Source organism: Rhinolophus ferrumequinum, chromosome 7 (genome assembly GCF_004115265.2).
Source record: "Rhinolophus ferrumequinum isolate MPI-CBG mRhiFer1 chromosome 7, mRhiFer1_v1.p, whole genome shotgun sequence".
Lineage (NCBI taxonomy): Eukaryota > Metazoa > Chordata > Mammalia > Chiroptera > Rhinolophidae > Rhinolophus > Rhinolophus ferrumequinum.
In genome coordinates, this window is record NC_046290.1 from 459,980 (window position 1) to 484,312 (window position 24,333).

General features: G+C 54.3%; 1 protein-coding gene across 3 annotated transcripts; it reads right to left on the minus strand.

The window, feature by feature from the left end:
• Nucleotides 1-512: 512 nt before the first annotated feature.
• On the minus strand, nt 513-24,288 carry BRD9 (bromodomain containing 9). 3 transcript variants are annotated; one of them, XM_033110391.1, is made up of 16 exons: nt 24,127-24,288; nt 23,150-23,364; nt 22,736-22,868; nt 21,238-21,298; nt 20,752-20,896; nt 19,129-19,239; nt 18,277-18,389; nt 16,915-17,047; nt 15,091-15,166; nt 13,750-13,845; nt 12,621-12,753; nt 10,551-10,662; nt 7,674-7,712; nt 4,889-4,988; nt 2,323-2,490; nt 513-1,374 (listed from the first exon to the last, which is right to left on the minus strand). In XM_033110391.1, the coding sequence occupies exons 1-16, from the start codon at nt 24,176-24,178 to the stop codon at nt 1,274-1,276; spliced, it is 1,788 nt and encodes a 595-aa protein (XP_032966282.1). In that variant the 5' UTR covers nt 24,179-24,288; the 3' UTR covers nt 513-1,273. The 3 variants fall into 3 exon arrangements, with proteins under 3 accessions (XP_032966282.1, XP_032966281.1, XP_032966280.1); XM_033110390.1 differs by having other exon boundaries at nt 18,277-18,392; XM_033110389.1 differs by having other exon boundaries at nt 18,277-18,452.
• Nucleotides 24,289-24,333: the final 45 nt, after the last annotated feature.

Below are 24,333 nucleotides of genomic sequence, written 5' to 3' on the forward strand. Positions count from 1 at the left end.
GAGGCTGCAGGGCAGCGGGACGCAGTGGCGCTGAGGCCAGCGGAGGGGCAGCCGCAGGGCTGGGGACAGCACTGCCGCCAGCTGGGGAGTTTGCACTCTTTTGCTGAAGCCGTTAATAAATTCCCTTCCTGCTTCCACCAGCCACAGCTGCTTCCTGATGCTCCATCTGTGACGTGTTTCCTTTCACCAGACCTCTGTGGAGGACTCTGAGCTATTCCAGACAGGGCTTCAGCCAGCCCTCATTGCCCAGGCAGGCAGTGGCCAGCAGGGCCCTGTCCAGTGGTGCGTGTGGGGCCAAGCACGTCACACTACCCACTGCCTCCCGGTCACACATGTTCTCCCCCAGGACTGACCCACCCCAGGAAATAACGGACTCTCCAGTTTTCTGTTTTCACCATGAGGTAACAGAGCAGCAAGTTGTGTGGGGTGGGTGCAACCCCAGACATCACTGTGGGTTCCAAAGTCAGACTGGATGGTGCGAGACTGTAACCAGAAGAATGGACACTGTAACCTCATGTGACAAAGGTCTTTTACTGAAAAGTCACTCAAAAGGGACACCTAGCAGTGCTGTAAATAATTCTATGCATTTGCAGTCTTTGTGCTTCTTTTTAAGATCTGTACTTATAGTGTGCAAATATCAACAAGCAGCCAGTATACACATCCAGAACAGAAAACGGGTAAGACTTGACCGAAACTGGTGGGGCAGCTGGCCTCTAAGTCTCCCAGCAGGAAGTACCCCTTTCTCAGGCACGTGAACTAACCCTCAACTCCCAGCCTGTCCCGGGCCAGGACGGGGCACGGCCAGCTTCCCACGGGCTCCTGTGTGGCTCCCATGGTGACCTGCCTCAGAAATGTGGGGATGTGGGGACCGGGGGGTAAAGAACATGCAGGACCCCCAACACATGTGGACAGGTGCTCCCTCGTCTGCTGCCCCAGGGGCGCTCATGGAGGATGTGGGCAGAACAGGTACATCCACGCCGGCCACCGAGAAGGGCTGTACCGACACCATGAGGCTCAGACAGACCACACCAGCTTCACAGATCTGGTCACACACCCTTTATGTAGGATTTCCACGATTCAGGGTTCACGGCTGTCTACAGAAACACTGCATCTGTATGCAGCCGACATGATATCAGAGACAATTCACCACCTCCCCGGTTGATTCCCGCACGCCAGAGGGGACAACACAAAAGTCTGTCTCACGACAAGCACTCTGTACGTGCAAATGAAAACTTAGAAAATAAAAACAAACAATCCAAGACTATCTACAAGGCTAGCTCTTTGTAGAGGCTGCAGGTTCTGGAGACTGAAGAAATTCGTACGGGTCGTGGGTCACCTCTGGCTGCTCACCAACACTGAGGCGAGAAGGGCTTCCTGCAAGCGTGGGAAAGACGGGCCATTTCAACGGGTCTGCACGTATGGCCCAGGCTCAGCAGATGCCAGGCCGAAGTCGCGTGTCTGCGTCTCTGCTGTCAGCACAGCCCAGGACTCAGCCAGAGCCATGGCGCCCAGGGTACGGGCCCCCCCCCCCCCCCCGTCTCCCATGGTACGTACGGGCCACCTCCCACCTTTCCCAGGGTACGGGCCACCCCCATCACTCCCAGGGTACAGGCCAACCCATCGTCTCTGGGGAACCTACTTCGTGTTTATCACAAACACTGGTCCTTATTCAGAGCTTTTGTCAAACCTCTATAGCTGATACCCCTACCCCTCAAATGTCAAGACTTATTCTCTGAAAGAATCATTCAATATTTGTATCTGGGAACTGAAACTGTAGTGTGGACACAACCCAGCAAATTCAAGGAGCCTCGGGGCAAATGTTTGGTCCCCTTTCTGGTGGGGTTGTGACATCCTGGAGGTGTTCTAAACGGGCCAACCCAGCCAGTCACTCATTAAACACGACGTCCACTGGCCAAGGAAGGTGATCTGCTCTCCCCAAATAAGGGTCCTGGAGGAACGCACTTGTTCAAACACTGCTTTAGGACTAAAAACAGAAACACTGGAAAGAAACATTTCCAACGTCTAACTCCATGTGGCTGTCAGTGTCCGGGGCCTCGTTCTGCCCCCAACCGAGGGCCTCAGGACGCAGCCACCTGGGACTCTTCCCGACACATGGACTGCGGCACCTTCCGGCCAAGGTCACACATTTCTAACACTAACTAAATTCCACTCCAACACGTCAGCTCAGAGCAGCCACTTGAGGGCGGCCCGTCCTCTGTGCCCTCACGAGCTCCAGCCGCCGGGGTCACCAGCCTGCCCCGACTGGCCTCATCCCAGCGCGGCGGGGGAGTCTGGGCCTGAGGCCCAGTGGGGCCGCCTTACCCAGGTGGTGCTGGTCCCTGTCCGAGGTGTTGGACAGGGAGCTGAGGTTGGATGATGGCCGGGAGCCCCCGCGTTCTGCCTGCGCCTCCTGCAGGTCCTGCAAGAGCTTCGTCGTCTCATCTAAGTGCAGGTGGCCGTCGTCATGGTCCAGCTCCTTCTTCACTTTCCCTGCCAAACACAGGATGATGGGACATCGGCACAGGTCACTGGGCAGCCTGGAGAGCACTGCACGCCGGCACTTGCAGTGTGCACCGTGACCTCTCCCTCGTCACTACGCACACTCAGGACGACCCCTCAGGTGACGCCAGAGGAGCACGAGCAGCTCACAGGGCGGGGGACACACGGTGGGAGCGCACTGGAGGGGGAGGAGGACGACAGGAGGGGTGACGTGCCAACAGGGAGCCAGGTGCCAGCTCAGCATGAGCCACTGCACGCACAGGACTGCCCTCCTGTTGTAACAACCAGAAAGCAGGACGGTGTGAGCGGAGGCCTGCCAACACCAGGACCGGGCACAGGCCACAGTCGGGGGGGGGCGGGGGGGGACCGGACCTGCGGGGCCGGGCAGTGAGCCAGTGAGGATGGGCTGCCCGGCTTGCAAGTGAGAACCCGCCAAGCATGGTCCTGCATCCGCCGGGGAGGTCAACAGCTCACACACTCTGTGACCACCTGCGTCCCCAGCGCGTGGAAGGGTGTGGCCTACACCAAATGCAGCCCTGTGCCCACCCTAAGAATGTGTCACAGTAAACTGTGGACAAGTACCACAGCTCCAGGTTGCCCAACAGCCCGTCCGAGAAGGCCCAGCACGGTTCAGAGGCCTGCGACCAAGTGTAGCACCCAACAGCGTCACTGCAGAGCCTAGATAAACCACCAGCAGGCAGGCGGCAGAGCAGGAAAACACAGCTGACCCCGGGAGGGCCACCACAGAGATGCAGGGACGGGTGGACGGCACTTTCCAACAGCGACTGGGAACACACTCCCCATGTTAAAGGAGGAATGGGGGATGAGGGCGCTGGGAAGGAGGAATGGAGCTGCATGAACACAGAAACCCCAGGAAGCTCCATGGCAGGTCAGCCCTTGAGGACACAGCATGGGATGGCCCCCAACGCAGCAGAGACTCAACAACAAATGGGCAGAATTAGGGCACAGCCAAACTTCCCACATTTGATCAAAGATAAACCCCTGGGACCAAGAAGCTGAATGTAACCCGGGAAGAATAAACCTAAAGAAAAGCTAACCAGGAACCTTAGAACCAAACTCCCGACAACCAGCAGTCAGGAGGAACCCTGACATGCAGCCAGAGGAACAAAGTGTGGTGTGCACTTTGTTCAAAGCAGGGCATCACCGGAGCAGCTCGAACCACTCGCCTCTGAAGACCAGGCTGCCCTTGGCCGGTGGCTGTGGATTTCAGAAGGGCTCCCACCACCCGAATGACAGGAGGGCTCCCTGTGCCTCAGCCACCTGTGTGATCACAGGGTTTAAGCCGAACGCCTGCTTTCCTTCTGGGAGCCCGGCACCGGGGGTGTGCTGAGCAGAGGGGCTACGCTGCCACACCGCTGCCAGGACACATGGGGAGGGGGCGGTGGACGCGGCACCTGGTCTCCAGGCGCTCCCCATGTGCCTTTCCTTTGTGGAGGGTGGTCAGTGTCCTTTCACTGTAATAAACCACCGCCATGAGGACAACCATATGCTGAGGTCCTGGGGAATAGCAAACCTGGGGGTGGCCTTGGGGATCCCCGAATACTGGGAGAATAGAAAACCAACAGCAAGATGGCAAACATGAGTCCAGTCATACCAGTAACTACATTACACACAAATGGTCTAAAGACACTACAACCAGAAGGCAAAGAGTGTCAGGATGGATCGTACTTCATGCTCCTGACGGTCTGACAAAAACCACCTCGGCGCTGTCCACACTGGCCTGTCACTGTGGGGGGGGGCTGTTCTGTGCCTTTCAGGAGGTTTAGCAGAATCTCCAGCCTCCACATGTGATGCCAGAAGCACGGCAGCCAACTGTGACACACACAGGTACCTCCAGACATGGCCACAGGCCCCCCGGGAGCTGCTCCCAGTGAAAGCACAGGTACGTCAAAGGAGAAGAGGGGAGAAGCTGCACCACGAGCACCAGGAGGAAACTGGGAGCTGGAAGGGCGGCGTGGACTTCCAAACATCGAATGCTGGGTAGGGTGTGGGGGGCATTTCCTACAACGGGGTCAGCAGGCCCCAGGGGAACACCCGGAGGCACACGTGAGCACTGATGGGCTGACAGCAGACTGAGGCCGGCAGCTGCACCGAGCAGCGGGATGGAAGGACTCAGAGATCTGAAAGCTGCAGCCTGAATCGGGAAGGAGACCCAGGAAGCCTGGCCCATAGCCATCTGCAGGGGGCCCCAAGGACAGGGGGCCACCCCACCAGGCTGGGCCACCTTCCTGGGAGCCAGGATGGGCAGCACATGACAGCCCCATGCCCCTGGGGACCGCGCCTCAGGCTGTGTGGAAACAAGGCACCAGGAGCTGAGCCTACCAACCCAACCACAGTGCGACAGGGGGTCGCTCCCGGCCCAACCTACCCAGAGAGCCGAGCATGGAGATGTCCAGAGAGACGTCAGAATACGACTTCACTGACACAAAATCCAGCACGGAGCTGCCATCTCCTAGGGAGTCCCCAGCCTGCAGAGGACAGGAAACAGAAAAGGAAAGACACCTAAGTGGGCAGTGAGCACCACTGGGAGGACGGGCCTGCAGTCGTGTCCACTCCCAGGAGCGGGCGAGACCAAGCTGTGTCCAGTCCATGCCGCAGCCCAGGGAACAGTAGGGATGAGCCCACGAGGAGCCACCACCGAGAACAACAATGCCAGACGGACAGCCTAAGGCTGCTGGCTCTGGGGACCTGTAGGCGCTGAGGGAGCGTGGGGCAGACGGCATCAGGTGGGCACACAGCACCTGAAGAGCCCACAGCTGTTTCTCAGGGACTTCACGTAAGTCATGTGGCAGACTGCAAAACACAGCACTCTCTCCTCCTCGCGGGGAGCCTCCCCGAGGCCACACGCTGCAGCCCCCCAGCGTTCCTGCCCTTGGGGTGCAGCTGTGCTCCTCTGTGAAGTGGCCGTGTCAATTCCGGCTCTGCACGGTACAGAAACGGCCCCGCCTTCTCCGAGACCCTCTCCCCCACCACACACACATCTTCTTCCACCCAATTTGTGACTCTCTGAACACTAGGATTTTAGGGTTCACATGTAGCTATATTTTAAGCAAACATTTCAGGGGCCATCTAAGTACTCTAGGGCCCTCAAAATTCTGCCAAATCACATTTCTCACACGGGTGCCAAGTCCTAAGTCACTATAGACAATTAAATGTCAAAGGACAGTGCTCTCCCTCACTGGACACTCTGAAGTGACACTGTCTCTTCATCAAATAGTTAAGAAACAAAAGCTCCACATGACGGACACTGCGAGTCCATGGGCCTGGCTTGTGCAAATGCCTTTCCACGCCCCCACTCCACCCTCGGCCGTCTCCCGGAGCTTGGACAGGACCCACACTGACTGCTCGGTGGGAAAAGGTGTCCACCTCCATCCAGCGCCTCACAGGGACCCAGGGACTGAAGGGAGCTCAGGCTGCTGCTCCCGAGCAATGGGGCACCAGGCCTATAACCCCGTGCCTGCTGGGTTGTCTTGGCCTCGGTGTGAACCCTCTGCCATCGGGCTTTCTTGGCCTCGGTGACCTGTGAATTTGCTTCCTTCACTTGGCTTTCATTAAACCTACTTCTGTCTGTGTTAAGTGATCTCTCCCAAGAGGAAACATTACTGTCACGAGTCGGGCCATCAGCACATCAGGCTGAGCGCACGGTACAGACAGAGCCCGCGATGGGCCAGGCCCCACAGCAACCCCACCAGGACCATCCTGCCTCGTAACCACTGACTGAGGCTCAGAGCTGCCAGTCACCCCACCCAGAGCCCTTGTTCCTCAGACTCAGGGGGACCATCCCACAGCGTCTTTCAGGGATGTTACAGGTTTACCTGATGACCCCACAGCACAAGGCCATCTGGAGCTCATAACGACCCTGAAGAAAACTGGTTTGCACACACCTGATTCCACCAGTAAAAGGGCACTAGAAGCAGATTCCCAGGAGACCACCGCAGAGCAACGCCCCCCACACACACGTGTGCACATGTCCCAAAGAGCATTCCCAAGCTGGACCGCCCCAGGGCTCACCTACGGGGAACCAGTCTGGCACTGACCTTCCCATCGGCCACTTCTGCTCGCCAAGTGAGGAGGTCTCCATTCTGAGACACCACTGAAGCTGGTGCCTTTGAGGACGTTAAAAAGTAAAGCCTAAGGCAGAAACGTCTGGGAGCTGAGTGGTGACGGAACCACGTCACCAGATGCCATGAGGGGCCCAAGCAGGATGGAATGAAATGGACAGAGGTGGGCGCCTCGTCATGTGGCAATGGCAGGAGGCCCCATGGGGACAGCAAAGCAGAGACTGGAGCTGAGACCCGGGACAGGCATGGCCACGGCCTCCAGGGGTCAGGAGAGGGGTGGGGAGCAGGCGCAGTGTGACAACCACACAAGGAGTGACAAGGGGCCCCTTCTGAAAGCTGTCCACAAGGAGGCCCTGGTGGCCAAGCAGGGGTGTGTGCCAGGCTCCCAGCTCCAGGCGGCCTGCTGGCGTGCCAGCTCTTGGAAGATGTGTGCGGGCTCCCGCTCTAAACCACAACGTCCCCAGAACCCCGGCTGCCTCTGGTACGCAGCCGCACTGGCAGCCACATCTACCCTCGGAAGAGACGCCATGTCACCTCTGGTATGTCACTCAACAGGTGTCAACCACGGGAGGCTGATGCTCCTGCCCATGTAACACCTGAGGCCACGTGCATGCCCTGCCCAGAGTCCTGGCATCTCTGCTCCAACAGGGGACTGTGTTCAAAGCCCACTGTCAACATGTGCACGCCAAGGGATTCCCCAGGGACAGATGGGGGGAATCTCAGCGAACCACGGTGTCCTCAGAGACCATCTATGCTGGGCGCTGGCGAGGCCCCGAGGACCTAGTGCTGCCAAGCTCGTCCCACTCGTGAGTGTGCAGCACACATGCGCCCAGCTGCCAGCACAGGCACCTGCCTGATGGTGTGTGCACCTCAGGACCGGGAGGACTCATTACAGACAACGCCCCCTGCACGCCCTGCAGGCCCCAGGCGGGGCCTCCCCCGCCCACCGCCCGGCATCTATGCATTGCTGAGTCTGGATTTACAGGTATGTACTGGGCTTTAAAATGGGGTTGGGGGGGGTCTCAACCACCCCATTTCAAAGCTGGAGCAGGCCCACCCTCTGGGCCCTACTTACATGTCTGTGGGACTCACCTTCACTTCATCTGGGGGCTTCATCGGGATATTTCTCCTCTGCAAAGCAAAACAGGCGAGAAACCAGTTGTTCCAAAATGATTGTATACAGAGGGACCATTCATCCACGTCACGGACACACGTGACGGCTTACTGACTGCTCCTGGGCTGTCCTCATCATGTTCCCACTCTGTTGTGAATCAGAGCCGGACCTCGACGCTTCTGTGTAGCCAGCAGGTGACTAAGCCACCTAACCCCACCCACAGACGACCAGTTCACCCAGCGCGGGCTGGGTGCCCGTGGGCACAGCAGGCAGGATGGAGGGGACGGGGCAAGAGGACACCCACCCTTGTTTCTGCAGCATCAGATGGCAGAAAACAAAAAGGAAAACATCAGACATTGTACCTGAGTCTCAAGAGCAGCTCAGGAAAACACCGGGCCTGGGCCTGGTGGTTCAACGTAGGAGACCCAATCCGCCTGATACCAGCTCAAGTCCTGATGGGGCAGGATGCCTGATGCTGCCACTGCCCTCGGACTGGCAGAGCTATGGGGCCATGTGCCCTATTCATCGGGCAGCACAGCGCCTGGAAGAGGGCTCAAGCTTGACCACTACTGTGTGACCAGCCTGCATGCTGCCCTGAGCCACTGTCCTGTGATGTGGCAGGAGCATCACCCTAAAAATACCCTGCTGCACACATACCCCGAAACAGCCATTCCGTTTGCACACATTTGTATCTGCGACCTGTTGTTCAAATAATGTTTCTGAGATTCATTTGTGTTATGACTGTCATGAACTTTTAAACAGAAAAATAAGTATTGCCGTATTTTAACAAGTTTTCTCCCACCAGTTTCCTTTAACGTACACATCTGAGTATATGTAATGCTGTGGCACGTCTCTAAAACTATGTGACTACAACACAAGTTCACTGTCAGGTAATCAAACTGGAACCTAGAGAGGAAACCCACGTCACAGGCCTCCTGCTGTAAGCAGCAACACACAGCGTGCAGACGATGCTTCCACCACTGGGCCCGAAGGCAACACCACGAGGGAACTTTCACCCCATGGCACAAAGAGCGGCACCGAGAGCCCAGCTGCCAAGCCGAGGCAAGGAGATCACAGGCCAGGCCGTCTGGAGGAGAGCACACTGCTCAGGGCAGGAGCCGGGCACGTATACGTGAAATGCTACCAAGCTAGCGCACAGGGCAGACCCATGCCAACTCCACGCAGACAGAGCAGACCCTACAATGAAACCAGGTCCATCAGAAGAGACCCTCAAAGGGCTACTTCTTAGTATTTGAGCCAAACTGACCCTAGAATAAACGCTGCCCAGAATGACCGTAACAAAGCTTAAAAACAAGATCAGGTTATTCACAAGTAACAACTCTGCCAAAATGCACAGCGACAGTCTTTAGCAGAAGATAAAATCCAGGTCAGCCTTGTCCAATGGAAATATAATGTAAGCTCAGACATGTTAATTTTCTAGCAGCCACGTTAAAATTACCTTTAATGTGCAACTAGTCTTAACATATTTTACTGAACCTATTAAAAACACTTTTATTCTACCACGAAAGCCAAATAAAATAATTACTGAGATAGTTTTACTTTTTTTTTTTTTTTAACCAGTCTCATCCAACCAGACAATGAAACAGCAAGTGGTGGCCAATAACCCAGAGGAAAATCTGCCAATACAAACAGACCCAGAATAACAGAAATGACAGTCAGTTGACACGGACTTGAAATGTGATGAACGTGTCCGAAGATTTAAAAGGAAAACACGAACATAATGTGAGAGAATGGATGATGCAAAAAAGAACAGAACTCCAGAGATGGAAAACACCACATCTTCAATGAAAAATTCACTGGCTGGGACTAACAGTAGATTCAGACATGGTGTAAGAAAAGAATACTAAACTTGAAGTCAGGGCAACACAAACTATCCGAACAAAGAGGAGGAAAAAAAGACTTTATTTAAAAAAAAAAAAAAAAAAGACTTCAGTAAAGTGTGGGATATATCAAGACATCTAACAAATGTGTCAAAGTCACAGAAAAGCTGAAAGGGGGTGCAGGCAAATGATAATTGAAGAAATAATGGCTGAAAATCTTCCAAATTTCTTGAAAATTGTAAACCAATAGGGCCAAGAAACTCAACAAATCAAAAGCAGAATAAACAAAGAAAAGTACCCTAAGACTCATCGAAAATAAATGGCTGAAAATCAGTTATAAAGAGTAAAATTTAAAAGCATCCAAAGCAAAAGTCCACAAACTTTCTCCCAAGGACAGCAAAGATTTGAGGTTTAAGGCCACAAATAGCTCCCAGCACAGTCTTTGTTTTCTCACAACCTTTAAAAAATGTAAAACACATTCTTAGCTCGTGAGCTAGTTTGTCACTCCATGATCTTGACCAAAAAAGACATATTACAAATGGAACACGAAGATAAAAGTGACTGCAGACATTTCAGAAACAGTGTAAGTCAGACGTCTTTTAAAGCAAAGGGGAAAAAAAGCCAACCTATTAATTCCAGACCCAAGGAAAACGAATTTCAAAACTGAAGTTAAAGACTTTTCTCAAAGAAAAGCTGAGCAAATTCATTGCCAGCAAATCTACACTAGGAGAAACATTAAAGAAAATTCTTCAGGAAATAGGAAAATGACAGCTGAAAAATGGAACAAATTTGGGTATACACAAAGTTATGAAGTGTGTCAGAAATGATGAACACGAAATAAATAGGACTTTGTAACGTTCCTTTTAGAGACAACTGCCAGTTGAAAGTAAAAATAAAAAATGGAAAATCCATGAGGGAGGAAGTGTTAGCAATGCTCTCAACACAGCGTTCTCCCCCAGAACCCAGTCGTGTGGACGGGCTCTTTCTACAGGAGTGGTGCCACGCACAGCCCACCTGCCTCAGCTGGAAGAGCATCCGCGAGTGGTCTCCACCTGTGATCTGGTCCAGGAGGTCGTCCACCATTCTCTTGCTGTAGCTCCCAGCATCCTTCACGAACTCCTGCAAGCTGGAAGGGGCCGTGGATGCTGGATGAACACTATGCTCGTCTCCCCGACTCTGCTGCCATGAAGGCTGGCGGAGCAGCGCACAGGAGCCTGCGGCATTGGCTCCACCCCCACCTGCCCCACCTGGTCTTATGAGAGCTGCCAACCTCCCGCACAGGGTGGGTGTGGGCGTGGACCAACAGACTCATCAGATTTTCAGTGTCCACGACCCAAAAATGAGACAGAGATCTCAAGAACAAATTAATTTCAAAAAAGTGAGGTGAAGAGCCGCAGATACATATACATAAGGCAACTTACGCTGACTTCTGCAAAGAAGCGCATTCATGTCTATTTGTATTTGGTGCAAAAATACAAGCAGACTGAGGAGAGATGCACAGTGTAAATGGCCACCTACTGGGGAAGGGAGGGATGGGGGAGCAAGGCTCTCCAAGAACATCTTTTAGTGTCACTTTGATTCTGGAGCCACTTGAATGCCTTAAAATCCCAAATAACGCTGACCAAAAAATGTAAAAAGGCGGCAGAGAATGAAATGCCACAGTCCTAGCTTCAAAGACGGGGGAAGGCTCAGAAGGGGGCCTTAGACTTCAAAGACCTTCACACCGAGCGAGGAGGTGCCGGCCTGGTGGGGACAAGACCAGCATCTACCAGGAGTGTTTAGAACAAAGCACAATGACTGTGAGAAGGGGCAGGCCTGGCCAGCACACTCGGCGTGGCCTGGAAGTGGCCAGGACAGAGCACCTGGAAAAGGTGGTGGTGGGGGGGTGTCCAGGAGCCCTGTCCGCTTGCAGCTCGTGCGCTGGAACCTTCGCTGTGTGGCACAATCCGTTTCAGGGGCAGGTACCCGGGAAAGGCTAGCCTGGTCCAGTTACACGGTGCCACCCGAACAAAAGGTGACTGGTGTCCCTCAAGAGCGGTGAGCACACTGCCAGGGGACCGGGGACCAGCAGCAAGGAGTGAAGGGGGCAGTCACCAGCTTGTGACATCATCCTCTCCTGAAAAAATTTCCTTCTCAGTTTTCTACTTTCACTTTTTTTTCATGAAAACCCGGGTTAGGCATTCATTTACTGTATTAGGATTGATTTCTTGTTTATTTTTCAAACAAGTTGTTCCTTTTTTGAAATAAAGATCTAAAATGGAAAAATTCCACTGCTCAGAGGCCAGCAAAATTAAGTTAGTTTCCCCATAGAAAATTACTAAAATTCTACAAGAGTGACCAATTTTTACTTTGCCACAGAAAACAAAAAACACACACAAAACCATCTGTATAGAATGCAGTACGTCTATAACTTTAATATTATGATACATCTTAGCCTGTGTCCCCAAAATTCCTATGCTGAAGCCCTAACGCCCCCGTCCCTCACATGTGACTGCATTTGGAGATGAGGTCTTTATTTTAAAGGGTGATTAAGTGACAATGACGCCTGTAGGATAGCCCCTAACTCCCTGATTGGAGTCTTTGTAGCAAGTGATTAGAACACACACACACACACACACGCACGCACATGGACAACAACGGGACAACACAGAGGCTTCAGAAGGAAGCAGCCCTGCTGACACCTGCATCCCGGACTTCTAGCCTCCAGGACTGGAGATAGCAGACGTCTGTTGCTCACGCTGTATGCCATGCTTGTTACGCAGCCCAAGCTGATTCATACAGCCGCCGAGAACCACATCTCAACACAATGGTGAAACAAACTTACTAAACACACACAGGTAGTCACACACACATTTTTCACAACCGTACCCTGGACCATCACCTCCTTAAAACTGACTGTGTCACCCGAACATCAAGACCAGCCCTCAACTGAAACCACGTGAAACTTTCTGCTGCAGTTTGATCCTGCTGCCCGTGGCTGTCTCTCCCACTCGCCCATGAACAGGCCCCAAGGTGCCCCGCAGGAAAAGGGCTCCGGGTGCAGAGTGAGCAAAAAGCCCGGCCATGCAGCCAGCCCTGGCTTACCTCAGCGCACACTGCACGCCCGTCTCGTCTCCGTAGGCGGAATACAGCAGCTCCGCTTCATCTGATCCCAGGTCCCCAAATACCGAGTTGTTCTGCATTGAAAGTGCAGTGCTGGCACTTGAGAGAAAAGTGACTAAGAGGAAAGAGAGGGAAGCACCGGAAACCTCAGGTTACACTCCAACCGCACCGGGAACAAGACGCACGCACTCGGCACTGTCCTTGTGGGCCGCTCACCCACACGCACCCCCCCAGCCACACCGTCTTCTCTAACACAGTCTTGCTCCTGAGCCCGGCTGAACTGGTAGAAGCTTTGGGGGCATAACGAGCAGAATGGTTTTGTCACCGGCGTTGACCTCCATGGCCAAGGCTGCAGAGAACGGCTAAATGTCCTGGGAGGGAGTGAGCGCTACTGGAGGGCTGCGGGGTGCTGGCTCATGTGCTCCTCACCGCCCCCTCCCCGACATCTGGGAACCGCACCTATAGAGGTCAGCTCTTGCTGAGGGGATGTAAAGGGGCTTGGATGGTAGCTGCCCTGAAGGAGACACGTGCTGGCATCTCCGTGAATGCTGTCAGGAGCCTGGAGGGTGGCATCTGGGTTACGGAAGGGCAAGGAGCAGCCAGGCCTTTCTCTGCTGGGCACCAGTAGCACCCCAGTGTGACAAAATGTCCTCTGGGAGCAAACAGCTGCACACACTGACACATTCCAGAACCAGAAAGCCGACCACATATAGAAATGGGGCCAATGCCCCTCTCCTGCTGGGCCAGCCGCCCTCACTGTGGAGACCTCCACCCACAGACCACGCTCTGTTGCAGGCATATCGCACCCCTTCAAACACATGAAACGTGACTTTGCTGGAGAAAATGCAATTCCCACCACTAGACCACGACCTGGCTCCCAGGGTCCCAGCAGCCACCAGTGTGGCAGGCGGCAGCCCATCCAGAGAATTCCATGAAGCACGGGGCTGAGACCCACCCACCAACAAAGAGCAAATGGCCAAGGGGGAGCTCGTCCTGCGTAATTTCATCGCCATCACTGTCAAATTGGAATCTGGATACAGTCCTGACAACAGGTGAGTCAGGACTGTGGTGGAGCCACCGGGCCCACGCTCCCCGCGCTCGCCGCTCTCACCTTTGCTCCTTCTCTCATCTTTGAAGCCCAGCGTGGTGAAGCCGGGCAGCAGCTTGCTGCAGAGGGAGCTCAGGTCCACGGGGTGGGTCTCCTCCTCTACAAGGAGAGCACGCTGTGAGCGGACGATTCGCGAAGCCCCCGCCGGCCAGCACTGCCAGCTCTCTCCACCTCACAGCGCGTGGGAGCAAAGCCGGGGACCCCACCACCACCACCTAAAACCAAATCTACCAAAGCCAGCCAGCGTTCTCCAACCTTAACTGCACCCCAACTTTCACTGTGATTACCCCCAAGTCAAAAGCATGAAAAGCATCAGCTCCCTGACCATGACATCGGCAACAGAACATACCCACTGACCGCTCAGCATCTAAGAAATGCTGCATGGGTCAGAGCAGCAGCAGGGGAACCCCCACCTCTGCATGCCTGGCAAAGGTACGTTTCCTGTGCAAGCTTGTTAACCACACACTGGTCATGTGACCTGAGCGGGGTTCAAGCCCACAATCAGAACCTCAATCTGGCCATTCTCCTTCGTAGTGGGCGATCAGCTCGTGTATTCTCTTCCCGTGAACATTACGAAATTGGTCAGAGTTTTACTCCATAGACATCAGAGAATGCCAAGTAAACCTGAATGTCAAGGGCTGGGTGTAAGAACGCTGCCAGGCAGGCCAGGCCCGTGGGGGCTGCCCATGTCCACCTGCGTGACACCAAGGGACAGTGTTTCACCTTCCGCGTGTGTGCACACAAGCTCGTTCAAATCCAGTGGGTTCTGCTTTTCTTCAAAGGGTAAGCCTTTGACATCTTTTTCAAGGTGATGGAAAAGTGTAAAACTACATCTTAAACACCATACAGGCTGGATGGACCCAGCGTTCACGCCTCCTTCAACATCTTTCTTGATGTAATTATCAAACAGGGGCTTCTCATGAAACTCGTGTGGAGCTGACAGTTACCTTTCAGGCTTCGAGAGGGGCAGGGCTGGGCACCGGTTTCCGATGTGTGAGGTAAAGCCCTCAATGGCACCAGGGCATCCAGCCCTGAGCCTGCAGCTTTGCGGGAGCACAATCCCCATTCTGCTGGCTGTCCTGGGGACCCAGAGTCTGACCAGCGCCTCCACCCACCCTGGACGACACCTCAGCCCATTTACCACAAGTGTTGGGGAGAGGCGGCCGTGCAGGGCGGGAAACCAGAGGAGGCTTCTCCTCCCCACAGGTTAGTGCCCGTGTCACACACATCAGGGAAAATGGTCATCACAAACAAGTCACAGGTTTTTAAATCATCCACTAGGAGTAAGTAGAGGTTAGGAGAACAAAAGACTAAGGAGAAAAGTGAGCCCGAGGGGCCACCCACCGTCGGCATCCGGCTCGGCCGTGTTGACCACGCTGTAGAGCAGGCCTCCATCTGCGCTCTTCCTCAGGTAGCCCATCTGCAAGGAAGCGGGCCTGAGCTCACGCCCGGAGCGACGGCCCTGAGCACCCACAGGAGGCTTCTACTGAAGCACCAACAAAAAAGGCAGAGGCGTAGGGCCCAGCTGGGACAAATCCTGAAGGGCCGCCGAGGTCATGGGCTCTCCATGAACGAAGACCAGACGCCCTTGTCATGCCCTTCCTGGGGCCTAAAACCCACCTCTAGAGGACAGTGTGCACACGAGTGCAGTGACAGGACTTCTGAGAAAGGCAACTCAGGACCCCTCCTAAAGGGAGCTCTGGGAGCAGAATACGTAGGAAATACCTTTCCCAGTTATTAAGAAGCATCAATGAGACCAGTTACAAGACACTGCATCATGTCACTGACGGCCAGCCCAGAGGCTCCATCTCTAAGGCATGTGAGAGCTATTTCCACTTAGAAACCGACCACCAATAAGAGCAACTCCCCCTCTACAGGTCCTGAGGGTCGGGTAGAGGAGGCACTCACGTGTCAGTGTGCATGGGAGGGTGTGGGGAGGGCTCCCCACTGGCCTGGGTGCTGGAGCTCAAGGTGGGGGCCGGATGTCTGAGTGGGAGCAGCCACCCGGGCGGGGAACCAGGGCCCAAGAAGGGTGAGTAGGGCACGGGGAAATGGACGGGACACTGGCTATGCTTGATTAAATAAGTGTACTGAGGGTAACGGAAGCCAGGTTTGCCACTGTGGAATTACAAAACCGGAAGGGAGATCAGTGAGCAGGCCCAGGGACGTTGGGTGGCACTGGAAGTTCCAGTGTGAAAACACGGTTTTGGGAGGATGGAAATGCAGACGTCCATCAAGGCTCCCTCTAGGAGCTGTATGTGCACAGCGGCCTTCCTCGCTCTGTCCCTGAGGGCCACGCCCAGCGCCCAGAGTGTGGTTTCTGAACGCTATTCCCCACTGAGGAACCAGGGCTTCTTGGAGAAACAGCCGATACAGGGCTGAATGCAACAGGGGTGCAGACCAGCAGGTCCCAGAGAAGCACAATGGGAGCCGTACAGGAAGCCTCAAGCCTTCCAACAGGCATGTTCAAAATTGGTAAAAAGGAATAGGCAAAATTAATCTTAATAGGGTTTATGTGACCCAATGTATCCACAAAGGTTATTTCAAAATTATTTACAGACCGCTGTGCGTTTTGCAGACTCAGTGTAAAAAAAACAATGTAAAGTTCTAATATGTTTTCATATGGACGACACATTATGAAATAAGATTCTGGATACATGCGAATTCCATCTGTGTCCTTGTCACACGACCACCAGGAGGCGTAAGCTGCCTCCGTGACCCGGCAGCTTCTATGGGAAGTGCTGGCCCAGCTGTGTGGCAGAGATATGCTCCAAGCACATGGGGCCTCTTCCTGAGGACCAGTGTCCCGCCGGCCGGCCGGCCGGGCTCCCCCGGCCACACTAGGCCGCCCTGTGAGCGACTGCAGGGCTCACCGAGCCGTGAGCGCGGGCAGGCCGACCTGCAGCAGAAAAGCCGCCGGGCTCACCTGTAACTGTGAGGCTCAGCCCGATCTGAGCATCAGCCCAGAGGACCCCTCATGACACCCCACCCCCCAGACGACGACTGGAGCCTGCGCACCTGATCTGGACCTGCAGTGACGAACGCACCCCCAGGACAGCAACGCAGCTCTGGCTAGACACACGGACACCCTGACGGTCGGCAACCCTTGATTCTGACGCTGTGCTGCTGTCCTGCCAGACGACACACCCGCCCCGGGGGCAGCGCTACCTTGCCACCTGGGAGGACACGGCTGATCCTGTCGCGAGCCTCGTCGGCCGCGTGCTCCACCAAGGCGAGCACGTGCTCCTCCGCTGTGCTGTCAGTCAGGCTGCAAGCGTTTCCTTCTGGCTCAAACATGCAGCTACAAGGCAGGAAGACCACACGGGTCACCGGGGTGCATGGCGCACACCACGCCCGCCTCCCCGTGCTCAGCGCCTAACGGCCGCGCCGAAGCCACACAGGGGGCCAGCAGGAGTGGCCCAAAGTGCATGTCTAACCACAGGAAAACAAGATGCTTTCAGGAAGAGAAAGCCAAGCACTCTTTCCACGTTGCTCACATCTCGACTACATGTTTCAGTGGCTTTAAGGAAAATAGAAGAAACATCGCATGACAGGAGCCTGGCAGGTTAAAGCATCATTCAAGGCACCATTAGAAAAACATGACAGAAATCTCACAGAGGCTGAGGCGCGGGTGGTAAGCCAGGCTGGAGAGCAACCCCATGCGAGGCCACGGGCGCCCAGAGACTTCAGTAGACCAGCCTCACGCTCTGCGCGAAGGAGTTCTTAACTCAAACAGCTGAGAGGGACTACAGGCAGTGCCCAAGGGAGGCTGCCTGTGCTGTGGAAGGTTCTAGAAGTAGGTGGGCGGAACCCCTCCTAGCAGCCCGGGGAGCGACTGGCCTGGGGGGTCCTGAGCCCTCCAACCGGCGCAGTGCTGAGCTGCAGGAGCAGGGAACTCAGGGAGTGTGATGGGAAACGCTGAGAAATGTTGCCACGCGTGGTGCTTGCTCAACACTGCACAGCTGTGTCCCGGCCCGGACACAAAGGCCAGGTCACCAGCATGTCCTGCATGTGAGAAGGCTTCTTAGGAGTGAAGGGCCAAGTACTCACAACGGCACGAGTGGGAACAGGAGTGACAGTGAGCAGAGGGCACGCCATGCACCAGAGACAGAGCCTGAGCGCACGTGGCATGGTTGTGTCAGCCTTCCTGCCTCTAGTGTCCCTCAGAGTGACAGCGTGTCTCCTCCAGGACAAGTCACTTTGCTGGCTGGGGAACGGGGTGCCTGCACGTGGACAGTGTGGCTCTCACACAAACCACTCCCTGCAGCTCTGCCCACAGGTCCCACGGCCTTCTGACACCTCCCAGGGGTCACGGTGATATTCGTTACCCACACACTATGGTCACCTCCCTCTCAAGGCGGGCAGGGAAGGACAGTCGCGTCCCTCTGCACGCGGACCTAAGCTGCTGAGGAGCCATGCCCCTCCCGCCAGGCGGCACGAGCAGCCCTTCCGTCTCTAAGCGACACTGAGCGCCTGGCACAGTCCCCAAGGCGGGGGTGCGAGTCCACAGGCCGGCGCCCTGCCCTTTACCTGATGACTTCTCTACTCGGCCTTTTGGATTTCTTGGCAGTTTCTACGTGTACCGGTGCCACTTCGGGAGCGGGCTCCTCCACGGCTGTGTGCTCACTGCCCAGGAGAGCTGCCTGCTGAGAAAAATCCATGTTCTGCATGAACGACACGCTGCGCTTCAGAGCTAACAGCCGCTCCTAGAAGCAGAAAGCACAGAGCGGCAAGGACTTTACCTCTCCCTCATGTCAAGGTGCCATGACGATGGGATGTATGGGGTGGCCACAGCCTCACCTGGCCTAACCGCTAACCTGCCATGCGATGCAGCGGGACGTGGCCACGGGGTCAACATGGAGAGTGCGGCCAACTGGCTGGCGAGTGCTCGGAGCTGGCAGAGGGGAGCAGGCCAGAGGTCTGGGCCGCACCTCACCTACGGGCTCATCGGGCTCAAGGCGCGGGTCCTAGACATGGGACACATGCAACCTGGCTCACGGGACAGACCTGGGAAGCCACTCGGGATGGCAGAATGGCCCGGCTGGGCTCAGTGAGGCAGCCACGCAAAACAAACCCAAAAGGCTGGCTGCAATCCAGTGAGACAGACACCCGGCTTGAGGCCAACAGATCCGGGACTTTCCACCAACCCTAAAGGAGACGTCACAGCTAGGTCAGGAGTGGGAGCAGGAAGAGGGTGGCTGGAGGAGGAGAGGGACGTGGAGAGGCGGCCTGGGCGTCTACCCTAGAGCAGAGGGGTCCCCAGCGTGGCCAGTGGCGGATGGATGGAAGCAGGTCATTCACTGGGAGGGAGTTTCTGTTTAGCATAAACCAAGCAGAGGAGAACTCATTTCTGTGGCTGCTCGCTCTCAGTGGGTCTCTTACTTTGCTCATCATCTTAAAGCCTGCGTGAAGAATCTTCTTAGCTAACTTGTAATACACAGTGTCTGGTCTGTTGTATGTCATGGCGTTATCACACATCAGTTTGAAATCTGCCTGAAAAAGAGAAAAAAAATCCCATCAGCTTTGAACCATCGTGCAGACAACAGAGAGGCCAAAAGGAAGAGCCTGAAATTGAATGGGAAACAATGAAATTCGGCTCTTTGATTAAAAAGGTAACTTTAAAACTCAGAGACATTTTCCTAATTGTTCATTGGTCTTAAGTCACATGAAACCAAGTCTAACTTCTTGGAGAGCATCACAAGGACGCTTCATGAGAGGAAGAGAATGGCTTCCCGTGCTTCCTCACGTCTCCGCCCTCGCCCCTCTCTTCTGGAGGAGCTGGGACACAAATAAGATCGAAGGCTGACAATGGGTTACGGGAAAGTCCAGGGATGAACGGAGAGGTGGGCAGTCATGTCCTCTGTCTCTGCACTTTTCCACGCGACTTAAAATTTTGTCTAAGACAGTTATTCTAGCGCTAGAAGAAAAACACTTCTCCCTAAAATAAAGTCCTATTGAATAACAATCTATATTAAAATTATTTGAAACACTGGTATTTTAACATCCTAACCAAATCATTTAGCAAACGCCTGCCACAGGTGAATCAGATGTCAGTATGGATGATGACCACTAAAGCCACACACTGATGTAGCATGTGCCATCTGGGGACCTTACAGGTCATGGTGCCAGTGTCTCCAGGCCTGGGACTGAGGCCGTGAAGTCCCCAGGGACCATCACAGGTCCCGACTGTGCCGGGTTCAGAAAACTCTCTTCAGTACAAGAGACGGGGTGCACACTGCTCACACCTTGGCTTTGTCACTGGGCGAGAGACCAGATCAGGGCTAAGTTCAGAAAGGCAGAGGACTTCAGGTATGGTTACTGTTACCTCCTGCCCTCTGGGACACCCCGAAGCCTGGCATGATGTTTCTGCAGGTCAGCAAATGCACTCCGTTATGTTTCCGGTAAATATGGAAAAGCCAACCTTTCCTAAAGCTAACAGGCCTAAGAAAGAAACTAATCCTTTTTCTACACATGCTGCTGCCAACACTGTCCAGCCTTCCTTTCGAACCCCAGGGTTTCGACCCCACCAGCATTTCTGTCTCTCACAGTTGGTAGGTACTACAAAGAAAGAGCATTGCCAGCAAAGAACTCAGAGGATGCAAGAATTTATTATTCTGAAGACACTAAACTCCCAGTTATTATGTGACGAAACTAAGAATGAGGAAAATTATATTGCTAAAATTACCCATTCGGAAACCAGGCCACATAGGACACATGCCTGTGTGACCCATCATGTCCCGTTTATGTCAGCACAGTAATTTATTAAAAAAAAAAAAAAAGAAATGCATTTCTAGCAGCATGTAACAAGCACGCTAGCTTCTAAACCAGAGAAAATGACAACCAACCCATTTCCTTCATGCTGTATTTGTGAAATACCAGCTCAAACACAAACACCTGCGAAAATGTGCAACTGGAAATGACCTGAGATGAACGAAGTGTTTACTGGACATAAACTGACACAGAGCCTCCTCCTAACAATTATTTCAGGTACCGAAATTCACTTACCTTAAATTCCGTGACTGACTTATATTCATTAGCTACGATTTTGTCTTTCATCGTGCCAAAATCCATTGGATGTTTTATTATCATTGAGTATCCAGGAGCAATAGCGTCCGTGACAGGAAAAGCAAAAAATCCATGAGGATCTTTTCTGAAAACAAAAACACCTGTATTTAAACTGGAAAACCCCTAAAATCTAAATTTCTAAATGACACAAAATCCTTCACAATACAAAAATTGATACAATTGACCAAAGTTTGGTGCTTAAAAAGAAAAAATAAAATTTATGCTTTTAAAGCTGTGGTACGTATTTTGGACACACTAAAAGTTCCCACACTAGCATCGTGGCTCTGGCCGTGACATTTACATCATAGCATCACCGACACCCCATGCGGACTGAGTAGACGGAGGCCCCACTCTGCTCTACATGGTGCTGGCCCACCCTGTCAGACCAGTGTCCCCAAAAACAGGCTCTTCAGAAACACTCTTTACCTCTGGAGCTGGCGAAGGAAATGCTCCAGTAGCTGTTGAATAGGCGTGCTCTCGTTCTCAGCTGACGATTTAAAAAAAAAAAAAATTGAACAAAAAGAGTTTGATATGACTTCACTGCAGAGCTCCAGTGTCACAGTGCGTGCTGACCTGTTTTGAGTTCTACAGCATTTTAGTAAGAAGGTTCAGGTAAGAACTGGATACGAACATCAAGCAGTCAGCCTCGGCTCTTGTCACAAAGCTCAGCTGGGTGGGAAAGGGTACCCACATTTCAGTCCCCAAACTCAAGAGTGCCAATATCCCCTAGAATAACAACCCGGAGCTATAACTCATCAACCTATTTCCAGCCCCTATCACTGGGCCTGGTACATTCCAGACAAGGTAAGAAGGGGAGAACAAAGGCTTTGGACACAGAAGATCATCCTGGGAGTCCTAAACTTCTCGGTTCGCCTGTCTGTCACCTATAAAGCGAGGCTAAGAATACCCACTGCATGGGGATTCCTGCAAGCACTGCAGTTGTTAGCTACGTCTGAGGGGCCCACATGTGAAAACAGTTTTTGGAGAATGAAAACGTAGACGTCCGTCAAAGCTCCCTCTAGGAGCTGTATGTGCACAGCGGCCTTCCTTGCTCTGTCCCTGAGGGCCACGCCCAGCGCCCAGAGTGTGGTTTCTGAACGCTATTCCCCACTGTAGAACCAGGGCTTCTTGGAGAAACAGCCGATACAGGGCTGAATGCAACAGGGGTGCAGACTAGCAGGTCCTCAACAGAGACACTCTTCAGAGTGACCAGGGAGTCCCAAGAGAGCAACATCTGATCATTTGCTCTGCAGGTAACCTGTGGAGGGGGCTAGGGGAGGAGCGCTGGTGTACAACCTCTAGCAGGTAAGTACTATCGAGCTGATAATCACCAGCGACTGTTCTGACTTTGCACAGGTTCATTTTAGGGGCTGTTGTTTGTGCCTGACCTTCTCTGGTCCCCAACACGCCAGCAGCCCAAGTCCCACCTGTTCACCATGGCAATGACTGCCAGAAAACCACACCCCCCCCCATGATGGCAACACAATACCTCCCATCTCCCCCAGCAAGAAAAGAAACATCCGAAGAGCAAAGTATCTGGAAGCCTTTGAGAGAAGTGACCACACACAAATCAGAGGGCTCCGGAAGCTCCCCTCTGGCAGAGCAAGCCCAGCTCCCAGGGTTTCTGAAGGCCTGCGTACCTGACTCCAGCACCTCCTCCCATCTACGAGCTTCTCAGCTCGGGGCCTTAAAGAAAAAGCCAGGTGCGGTAGCTGGCCAAGCCCTGCTCCAGAAGTTCAAAGGAGACGGAAGAACCTCAGCTCTAGCTGCACATCCTGTGAGGCCCTGGCCAGAAAACTCCCGCCTTCCCTCAGTCCCTCCCCACCTCCATGTGCTTCTCCCCAGAAGGACACGGCGCAGACCTCTACTTCACAGTGACAAGCTCCAACGCTCCAAGAAAGTCTCTGAAGACGCCAGCACTTGCCTGGCTGTGTCCGGCACGCTCGGACAGGCCGATCGGGGGGCGGCTCCACCTCTACCTTCTTCCCAGGATCAAAGTCATCAGCCTCTCCCTCTGTGTCACAGTGTTCCTTCTCCCGTTTCCGCTTCTTCTCTTCCTGGGAAGCAGAGGCAAGCAACGCAAGCAGTTTTAAACAGACCTCCTGTTTCTAAGGGGAAACACGAAGCTAAGAGAAACCCATCTTCCAGAGTCTCTTCTCATTGCAGACTACCCCCTTGCGAAGCCCCTCCCCAGGGGTCAGGCGAGAAGCGATGCACAGAGAGCCAGGACTGAAGCAACTACCTCCGTGCTCTGTGTTTTGCTACAAACAGAACGCCCCATTCCCTGGGACACTCGTCTTCTGCCCCCAAGGGTTTCGGGGCCACCACCCTCCTTTACCTTTCGCTTCCTTCTTTCTTCATCATCCAGATATTTCTCCTTCTCTGACTTTTTCTTCTTTTTCTTCTTCTTTTCTTTGTGCCGCTCTCGCTCGTGATCTGATCTATCATCGTAGTAACTGGAGTCGTGACCAGACCCCGAGAGTTCAGTCACTTCGCTTCCTCCAACCTTGAGGACCAGCTTCAGGGGCTTCTCCAAGGGCTTGTCTGCGTAATCTGCAGAGACAGGGTGGCCCTCAGCACCTGTGCTTAGAGGAAGCCCCGCCCCCCAGCTGGGAGGCTGGGGGCCCAATGTGTGGGTGCCACAGGGAGAAGCCCGAGGCCATGACAGAGGAGAGGGACCTGTGTTTCCCTGAAAATAAGACCCACCTGGACAATCAGCTCTAATGCATCTTTTAGAGCAAAAATTAATACAAGAACAGGTCTTGTATTATATCTCCTAACACCTGGTATTATATCATGTAAGACCTGGTATTATATTGCATTGCATTCTATTACATTACATTACATCAGACCAGGTCTCACGTTAATTTTCGCTCCTAAAGACGCATTAGAGCTGATTGTCCCCCTAGGTCTTATTTTCGGGGAAACACAGAAGGCAGAGCGGGGGACTGTCAAGGCCGTCGGGGGAGACGGTCGGGCAGAGCCGAGGGGCTGAGTCTTCCTCCCCCTCACACGTCACGGGCCTCAGGGAGCTACAGCGGGGTTCCTGTCACTCGGTCAGGGGGCAGGAACAAGGCCAGGACCTGGGACCTCGTCGCCGGATCACGAGTCCCCAAAGCCCTGGTTCTATTCAGTCCCTTGTCCTGCCGCGGCCACCCGCGTCGGCTGACACGGGGACGCGCTGGCCCAGGCCCCGGCAGGGGCGGCGGGAGGGCGGGGGAGCGTCTCCGGGAGACTCAGACGCTCGGCTTTTCTCCAGGACGTGAGCCCGGAACCCTCGCCCGCCGCAGTGACAAAGCGCGCCCGCCGCCTCACCCTCGTACGACGAGCGCCACTCGGTCTTGTGCTTCTTGTGCTTCTTGCCCATGGCGGCGGCGGCGGCGGGCGCGGGGCCGGGGGCAGCAGGGAGCGCGGCCGCAGCACAGGTACCACCGCCCGGCGGCCCAGGCCCCGCGGAGGTCGCTGGGCCGCGCCGTAAGCAGGCGCCGCGGCCGGAAGTGGGCCCGCGGCCGGAAGTGGCCC

Coding starts and splice junctions, on each gene's coding strand:
- BRD9 (XM_033110389.1), bottom strand. CDS start 24,178: ATGGGCAAGAAGCACAAGAAGCACAAGACCGAGTGGCGCTCGTCGTAC. Junction 17,048..18,276: donor CCGAGTAGAGAAGTCATCAG/GTAAAGGGCAGG, acceptor CCTGCCTTGTAG/CTGCATGTTTGAGCCAGAAG. Junction 4,989..7,673: donor AGCCCCCAGATGAAGTGAAG/GTGAGTCCCACA, acceptor TGTCCTCTGCAG/GCTGGGGACTCCCTAGGAGA.